Below are 9,595 nucleotides of genomic sequence, written 5' to 3'. Positions count from 1 at the left end.
TTCTGTTGCCATAGACAGCTCATAACTGCATTATTCAAATTTTCTCCAGTTTCATGTACAGTAGTAATTCTTATTCCCTTTGATCTTTACATTTTACTCCATTCAAGGGTATCAGAAGCATTATTTATTAACTGTCATTACTCATCTTGATCGATAATGAACTAATCTGGTTATTGACCATGTCTTTCATTTTACAGGTTCCACTTTACAACACTGTTTTCCATGGTTATCAGAATCTTCCTTGTTCTTCCAACCCCAATATGGGTAGAATTGTTAAAGTTAATTCTGAGAGAAATATTTCTTTGATGGAGGAAAAAAATGCCTTCAAGAATCCTTCCTGATGATGAGAGTCTTTTCATGCTTTGTGAAGGTCTGGTTATCCATTATAAGATTACAAATAGTCATTCTTACACTTCCAGCGCTTTCCATGATAGTAATGGTGAAAATTATGGGTCTGTGCTGAGAAGGTTAAGATGTGATGACAATTTGCTTCCAAGATCTCATAATCTTGCCAGGAAGTTCAGTCATACTTCGACAAATGAGCCCTTGTACACTCCACTATTGAGTGGCTCTACTACTATAGAAGTGAATCCAAGCTCCAAGTGTGGCTCAAATAGCTATTCTGGTTTCTTTGAGCATATACCATTTCTGAATTTGGAGAAATATAAGCATGACAAGTTTAGGTTAATAAAAACGTTATTAGAGCCAACACCATATAAATTTGGACGCATGGGGGTGATTTTGATACATGGATTTGGTGGAGGGGTTTTCTCTTGGAGGTATGTTATGAATCCCCTGGAAAGGCAAACTGGATGCACTGTCGCTGCTTTTGACCGGCCCGGTTGGGGACTTACTTCTTGTCCCAGCAAATCAGAATGGAAAGTAAAAGGACTGCCCAATTCATGTGAACTTGAGTTCCAGGTGAGACCTGGAAGCCATGTGGATTTGAGTGCCATCTCATCAATTCAGAGTTTTAACTATTTTCCTATTTGATTTTTTATCTGCTCTTTCTTGTAATTTCAACCTCACTTTGTTTTGTTTGTGATTGTAGCACTTTTATCCCTTGTATTCTGGGAAAAATATTGTTTTTTTTTCATTTCCTTTCCTAGACTTTAATTGTAATTGATCTTCTGGGAAATTTAAGTGCTTAATTTAAATATGGTTGGAAATGATTTTCATTATGTTTGCACTGTCCGTGGTAGATCTAATTTTGATGCTTCTTGCAGGTTAGTCTGTTATCATCATTTTGTCAGAAGCTGGCATTTTCTTCTATTGTGCTTATTGGTCATGATGATGGTGGATTGCTGGCCTTAATGGCAGCTGAAAGGTTGTACAAATGACAAGATATTTCCAATGTGAGTTTCCAGGGTAGTTTGGTGACCTGTCACATAATTTTCAAAGCCAAATATGGTATTTACTTATCAGCTTGTTACATAATAGAAAGGATGGTAGGTGAAATGGAAAAGGTGGATTTAGGGACTTCATTTAAATGCTTGAAGATGATTGCATATGAAAAAATCAATAGAAGTGGAGAATCTCCAAGGGAAATGAATGACAAAAGGCCTACTCTATGTTTCTTTGCTTGGCTTAACAACAAATGAAGGGTTGCAAAGGGCTCGAACAAGTCAGGGAATAATTGCTAAATTTTCAGTTTTATTGGTTTTCTAAAGTACAACTATTTTTATAATCATAAAACTTATTTCCTTCAATTTTGTCCGATTCTTGGTTGTTTGGCCAGGTCGTTCTAGAAATACCACAGATTAGCGAAGGATACAATCCAGCAACATGGGCATCGGAAGTGAGTTGCATAGCTGTTGAGGAAAAACTTGGTGTAGAGTTTGCTGAGATCTACAGAAAATTAGCTCTATGGGTATGTCTAATATAATTGTAGGAATTTGTTTCAGAACTTTGAGCCTTTTTTATTGTGCATCTCTAATTTTGTTACCCTATCTTTAGTTACATAATTTCTCCCAAGAAACTGTAAATTTTTTTAAAGCCCTATTTGACAGTTATGTTGTTCTGTTTTCAGATGGAATCAAGACCTTATTCAAGAGCTAAGCACCCCTGCTCTTGGCTCGTAGAATCTGATTTTTCCAACACAATATGCATGGTCCTTCAAGGTTTAGTGCGTGGCATGCCTTTGGAAGCAATAATTTCTCCCAAGAAACTATAATTTTTTTAAAGCCCTATTTGACAATTATGTTGTTCTGTTTTCAGATGGAATCAAGCCCTTATTCAAGAGCTAAGCACCCCTACTCCTGGCTTGCAGGATCTGAGCTTTCCAACACAGTATGCACGGTCCTTTAAGGTTCAGTGCGTGGCATGCCTTTGGAAGCAACATTGGTCATATTGGATGAATCCACACTATAATGTTGTGCAATTTTTCTTCACTACAGTTGTTGCCCTACTGTTTGGGACCATCTTTTGGGACCTTGGAACAAAGAGGCTGGACACTCTCTTGACAGGCATAGTAGACTTATTTGCAAAACTGGTCCCACCTCAATTTGACATTTTATTTTCTCTATCATTGATTAGTTTATTGTCTATTACATATTTGAGTCAACAGAGTGACTTAGCATATTGATAAATCAAAGCATTATATGCGTAATATATCAAAGCATTATATGGTATTTCCATTAACATTTTTTATTTGATCGTGTGAGCTTAGATCTGTACTGCAAAAAAAACAATTTACCCATTGTCAATTTGGTCAACTGATTCAAACATTTCGATTTTTGGCACTTCTGCAGATTCACATTCTTCCCAATGATAGCCTTTTCATTTGAAGACCTTGTTTGACTCTCTTTCTCTGGAAGAGCGAGCAGGTTAGCAGGGAAATTTTGGTTTTAAAGAAAGGCGATTCCCTGTACCGAACAGGTTATTTAGGAGTGTTCATCAATATGTAAGGGTAAGGTATGAATGGGGAGGTTACAATACAATATGCCACATTGAGGAATTTGTCAGAGTGAAATGCAATTAGGTCATTCCTTCAATAGACAACGAAGTGAGAAACTTGAATGAACTACATAACTTCTCTGTAACACATTCTCTCGGACCACTGAGTGAGAGACATTAGAAAACCTTTGTGCTGATCTTGAATTAGGCTCAAAAGCATTGTTTTTGGTTTTTCTTGAAAGAAAAGATGAAAAGATTGAACTATAAATATTGCAATCTATAAAAGTATATAACCTATTCACATCCAAATATTTGAAAGTATATGATAAAAACAGGCACCATTCTTTCATAGATTTAATAATTTTTTCAGTCATGTTTACTTGTTAGAGAGGAGAGATAATCTAGCCTCTGAAGACAATTCTACACCTGGTAGAGAATTCAGTGTCACTCATGTCTCGACACAATAGAAGAAAGGAATGATCCTTCCTTTCAGGCCATTGTTGATGGCTTTTGAGAACATAAACTATTATGTTAACATGCCACCGATGTGTATCTATAAATTGTTCAATTGAATTGGTAATCTGCGAGTAGCTTGACATACCTAGGTTCTCTTCAATGGAATATCTAGAAATAATGTTTAGTTTCGTAACATGAGATGAAAAGTGAAGGGTTGGGTCAAGACAGTCTACAACTCCTTTCCAATGTAAGTGGATCCTTTAGACCAGGGGTATATAGAACCTTGATGGGAGTTAGTGGTGCTGGAAAAACTACCCTAATGGATGTCTTAGCACTTTTGCAAATTCAAATTCTTCCAAATGATAGACTTTTCATTTGAAGACCTTGTTTGACTCTCTTTCTCTCGAAGAGGGAGAAAGTTAGAAGGGAAATGTTGGTTTCAAGGAAAGGCAATTTCCTGTACTGAACAAGTTGGTTAGGATCGCTCATCAATATTGCTTCCCCATTGTGGAAGGTTAGGTCAGAGTAAGGTAAGGGTAAGGTATATCCCATAATGAAAATATATGTTCTTATATCCTTCCATGTCTTGGTGTCAACCCATACCTTGCCTTACCTTTAATGAGAATATTTTGGAACTTGAATCTGAAAAGAAATCAAGGACACCAGTTGAAATCACAAAGCTAAATTCAAGAACTTTGTTTAACTACATCAAGATGCTTGCAAATGATGAAATCATCTGCAGTGATCAATTTGCAAGGGAAAGGAATGTGACCCCAAATTACAACGCACAAACATGGAGAGTAGAAACAAAGATTCCTGAGCAATCAGATGAAGCTATAAACATGAAAGGTGATGCAATCAAGAGAGAAAGGGCACGCCGTAAGAGGGCTATTTCGAAGTTTGAATCACAAATACAACCAAGGAAGATTCCTGAACAATGAAATGAAGCTATAAACATGAACGGTTATGCAATCAAGAGAAAAAGGGCACGTCATAAGAGGGCTACTTCTAAGCTTGAATCTCAAATACAAGCAAGCAAGTCTGCTGAAGTAGAAAACACAAGTTTGGAGATGACATCAAATAAATTAATGGCCATTCTAGACATTATTTACAAGCAGGAATTAATGACAATACAATCTATGTTGCCAAATGCTTCTTCTGAAGCCTCTCTAGAAAATTTTGAACCTGAATTTGGAAGTCATGCGATGGTGGTAGGTCAAATGCCAAAGGCAGATTCAAGGACAATATTTAGAAGCAATCCAGACATTCTTTATGTGGGGGAGTTAACAGTCACATTGCCAAACATTTCCACTGTAGCCTCTGCAAAAAAATTTAAGGTGGATATTTTGGAACCTAAACCTAGATGTCAAGAAAGGACGGTAGGTGAAATGGAAAAGGTGGATTTACATTCACTCCCTAAATCTCCATTCACCATATTCATAAATTATCATCTACCTTTTATCCATACCAACACTTCTACCTATCATCCATTTCATTCCAAGCCATATTCTTAACTGCTACAGGATCCTACAGAAGTATGCATCTACAGCTCTTCCGAATGAGAATTCCAGTTATATCTACACAAGTGTCCACTTCTAGCATCGTACAGGAAACTTAGGGGGTTTATCAAACAAATTTTGTTCTAATTATAAATGGTCTACTAGAATTTTATGAGGAGACTATATTTGATGGTTTTTGTCAAAGTGGCTTTGTTTTTATGAGATTATTCTTTTAGGAACTCTGGTTCCTAGTTAAGAGGACATGTATTAGGTGAAGAATTTTGATTACAATGTTTCTTTAGTATTGATAGATTTGGTCAAGAATTTTGATAAATTTGAATAACGTTTTGATAAGATTAAATAAAGGTTTTTTTTTTTAACAATTCTAGGATACAATATACTTAATTGGAGAAAATCTTAGGGTGATCGTATTTACTTTAACGATAGACTTTATTGAATCTACATTATAAGATTTAAGATTTCAATAAAGTTTATAAGAATGATTAGTGTTTTGTTCAAAGATGTTTCTACTCATTTGGAAGTTAATGACAAGCTATTGATAATGTTTATCTTCAAAGTTCAATCAAACAATGTTGTCTTATTATTTTAGTGTTTTGTTTCATATGTTGAAGCTCCACATTATGTCACAAGAGATATATTTTTAGCGCCCAAGTTTATTCTTACCTAATGAACTATTTTATTTAAAATTGGGTTGTTTTGTTCCACTTTTTTGGGTCTCGACCTTTCTTGAGAAAGGCTCTTGGATACTTGTTAGATTGGAAATTTCACTAGGTGAGGTGAACAAATATCTATTTCTTGGGTCAAATGTGCTAAGTCATGGTCACTTTGCAAATGATCCCCCTTCCTCACAAGAAAAAGGAGACTTCCTCACAAGAAAGAGGACACTGAGTGTTTAAAAAATGTGATGAAATTCCTAGATATCTTTCATATATCCCTAGGTTTTGAAGATTCCATGGACCAAAACTATGTCATATAAACAATGCTAACAAGATTTTAAATTAATTAATGTAAGTTGGTTGTAGATTCAATTTAGGTATATCTTTAAATTTCTAGGTATCCCTTTCTTTTTAGGCCCCAACAAAAGAGTTGTGGCAAGTTCTATTTCAATGAAAGGAACAAAATGTTACAAAATAGATTATGAAGCATATGTTCTCGATAGTTAGACATCAAATTTATATGAATGTCCTGGCTTCCACACATGTTTATTATTCCCTATGCTAGTGTTCCAAGGCCTTGATTTATAGTATATTGGAAAAGGTTATGAGATATTTTACAATCTTAAGCCCAATGCATGCCTTGTCATATAACAATTACATTGCCCAAGATAAATCAACCTCTCAGATAAATTTTGTATCTTTTGGGTGAATTATGTTAGGGCATGTATAACTTGTCATGCATAGCTTCTCTTGAAATCTTCTACACACAAACTTAAATAACTAAGCTCGAAATATCGTCTATGTCAGTGTGATATGATCACATGATGTGTCACCATTGGCATACCACCTAACAACACTGCATTATGCAAATTGTTAGCAACACTATACTCAATGCAACCCCTATTACAAATCTTATAAATTTGTTCTAAAGCCAGCTCATAAATTACTGGGAATTGCATAACCATTACGTTGCTTCATGTCATCTTATAAAATTTTAATATCCTATCAAAGAGGATATATTGAAATTCTAGGAAGATGCTATATTTGGTGGCGTTTTGACTAGAGGTTTTAATAAATATATTCCCAAGCCATATGATGGATTGGTTAATGTTTACAAATTTCAAGTGTGTAACCCTCGGTGATTTTTTTTTGTCAAAGTGGCTTTGTGTTTATGAGATTATTCTTTTAGGAACTCTGATTCCTAGTTAAAAGGAAATGTATTAGGTGAAGAATTTTGATTAGAATGTTGCTTTAGTATTGATAGATTTTGTCAATAATTTTGATAGATTTTGAATAACGTTTTGATAAAATCAAATAAAGTTGTTTTTTAACAATTCTAGGATACAATATACTTAATTGGAGAAAGTTTTAGGGTGATCATATTTACTTTAAGGATAGACTTTATTGAATCTAAAATATAAGATTTAAGATTTGAAGAAATTTTATAAGAATGATTAGTGTTTTGTTCAAAGATGTTTCTACTCATTTGGAAAGTTAATGACAAGTTACTGATAATGCTTATCTTCAAAGTTCAATCAAACAATGATGTCTTCTTACTTTAGTGTTTTGTTTGAGGAACCAATTGTGGCACTTATCATTGACTTCTTAAATGATATTTTCACGAACAAGGATCATGATGCCAATATTTAGAATGGGGATTTCACAATTGTGAGGAACTAATTGTGCCACTTATCATTGACTTCCTAAATGATATTCTCATGAAAAGGATTATGATGCAAATATCATCATGGTCAAACAACAATTAGAATGGAGAATTTCATAAGTGGGGAGAAATTTAAAACTATTATCCATTGCATTGTGAATTAAGGTGATATGAGATTACTTTGTTATGAAATATTTGATTTAAATCATTTACTTATAAAGGTTCCAAAATCTTAATGAAGAGAATTTTCATAAATCCTTCCCTTTGACCCTGAAACATAACATATGATTAAAAAGAAACACCAATAAATAAACAAAATTGCATAAAATTTTGACTTCTTTCTTCTATGCTATTGTTTCTTATGCCATTACCTTACGACATTTCCTTTGCAACATGTGGTGCAAATGCTAGTTAGAATCTGGCAGCGTATACGGCGCCAAATGATCAAGATTATTGTCTCAAACTGGTGTCGAGCTCGGGCAGGTAGCCCCATTGGTCAATGGATCCCCTGCCAATCTGCTGCCATTTTGTCATGAGCGGTGGGTTCGAACCTCTGATCCGCTCAAGTCAAGCTTCCAAAATAAATTTGAATGGTGTGCAACTACGACTGGGTATAGATAGGGACAAAAAACATTCCAAATTGGTGTCAAACTGGTATCATGGCGGAAAGCGAGGTGGATATTTTCGTTAATAAGCCAAGCCGCAACACCAGATAATGGACAAAGACTCTAGGGCTCATTATTAACTACAACCATCCATCCCTGATCGACCACTTGCAAACTCGCATTACGAATTGACCAAGAATATGGAACAATACAGAACACCACCAGATAATGGACAAAGACTCTAATAACTGCAACCCTACATCCCTGATTGACCACTTGCAAACTCACATTTATGAATTGACCGAGAATATGGAACAATTAAGAATACCATGACTGGACTTGATTTGATTTACCACTAAATTGTTTTTTTCCCTGATAAAATCTGGGTAAATCCAAGTTACAACGGTCAAACTTCCCGGTTTTGGGTGCCCCAAAGATTTTTGGTGTTGCTAAATCTATTTGCATTATCAAAAATGTGATTCAAACACTGCTACCTCAAGATTTCTTGAAATTTTGTTGCTCGGATTCAGACCACTTTTAATTGTCAGGGCAATGTAATTTCTCTGCCTTAGATGACACCCTAGAAAAATGGGTGGTGGTCTAATTAATATACATGGTTAATTTTTAAGATTTTAAAATTTATGTTTTCATGAGGCTTGGAATTTGACTTCCAATTATTTAGGGTGCCTGTCATAAATTTAATGAGTTGTCAACTAATAATTAATAATAACTAAATTTTAATGAGTAGTTTACTAATAAGTAATTTACGGAGTAAGACAAACGAGAGTCATAAACACAAGAAATACCAGTGAGAAAGATTGGAGCCATGCTCTAGTTGCACATTGTTGATATACATTTTTTTGACTTCAACAATTATTCTAGTAATTGCATCGAGAGGTGCAAAGGAACGCTAAAGCTTCAAGAAGCCAATAAAACAACACACGGGGAAAAATTGAAGTTTTGGTTGTGTTGAAGTGGTGTCAATATCGAACCCTCGACCCTCCTGACCCTGATGTGCAAGATGAAGATGAAAATTCCCAACAGTGTTTTGCTATCCAAAGGCTCTATTGAAAGATCACATTATTTTGCAGTTGAAAGCCATTGTTGTGTTGCATCCCCAGTTGCTCATAACCAATAGAGACTATTTGGTCACCCTCCCACTCCTTCTAATTGCTCCCCACCACAAATAATCATCACCTTCCACTTCTTGCATATTCCAATTATCAAGTAGAGAAAGGAACAACAATGACAACGACAAAAACATGTAGACATTATACAATGATGAGCATGGCCATTTGATGTCGAAGCTCAGCCTCATCGGTCCCAAGATGAGTTTTGCCCCTTCCCCTACCCCGGTGCTTGCATCGCTTATGGACATATCCTTCTTAGAACACATATACTCCGCCTCTTGTGATCTTGTTATAATGACCAATGATTCCCATTCCCACCAAGTAATATGGTACAATCACTCATACAAGAGGGTTGTTGAATCTCCCTTAGACCTCGACATCCCAAAGCCCCTGGCAACTTTTAGTCTTCACAAGCACCAACATGGTTTGAAGCTCGACAACTCCTCTTCTTGGGCAACTTTGTGGGGTTTTTCAAAGAAATTCTCCCCAACTCCTAAAACAAGGACATTATGGATTCTACGCACATAAAGAAAGCCATCGTGATAATGTCGTAGGGACAGAGACTTGTGGGGTCGACTATGTTGGTCAAGTGCATAACAGATACCAACTTGCAAACCTCTCCCCTATGTGGCTCAATGGAGGAAATAAAAGAACAATTTGAAGTAGATAA

The 9,595-nt window shown here is 35.5% G+C and overlaps 1 protein-coding gene across 1 annotated transcript; it reads left to right on the top strand.

The window, feature by feature from the left end:
* Window positions 1-714: 714 nt before the first annotated feature.
* On the top strand, window positions 715-1,357 carry LOC149242656 (uncharacterized). Its single transcript, XM_089367705.1, has 2 exons — window positions 715-921; window positions 1,227-1,357. The coding sequence occupies exons 1-2, from the start codon at window positions 730-732 to the stop codon at window positions 1,338-1,340; spliced, it is 306 nt and encodes a 101-aa protein (XP_089223831.1). The 5' UTR covers window positions 715-729; the 3' UTR covers window positions 1,341-1,357.
* Window positions 1,358-9,595: the final 8,238 nt, after the last annotated feature.

This window comes from Pinus tabuliformis, chromosome 8, assembly GCF_031772625.1.
Source record: "Pinus tabuliformis cultivar Carrire ecotype Pingquan chromosome 8, CPIR1, whole genome shotgun sequence".
Taxonomy (NCBI): domain Eukaryota; kingdom Viridiplantae; phylum Streptophyta; class Pinopsida; order Pinales; family Pinaceae; genus Pinus; species Pinus tabuliformis.
The sequence above is the reverse complement of the archived record's forward strand: the minus strand, read 5'-3'. Positions and strand labels throughout refer to the sequence as shown.

What these genes read in the sequence shown, in the direction of transcription:
- LOC149242656 (XM_089367705.1), top strand. Translation starts at nt 730, where the DNA reads ATGGGGGTGATTTTGATACATGGATTTGGTGGAGGGGTTTTCTCTTGG. An exon ending in CATGTGAACTTGAGTTCCAG is followed by an intron (nt 922 to 1,226) that starts GTGAGACCTGGA and finishes TGCTTCTTGCAG; the next exon opens with GTTAGTCTGTTATCATCATT.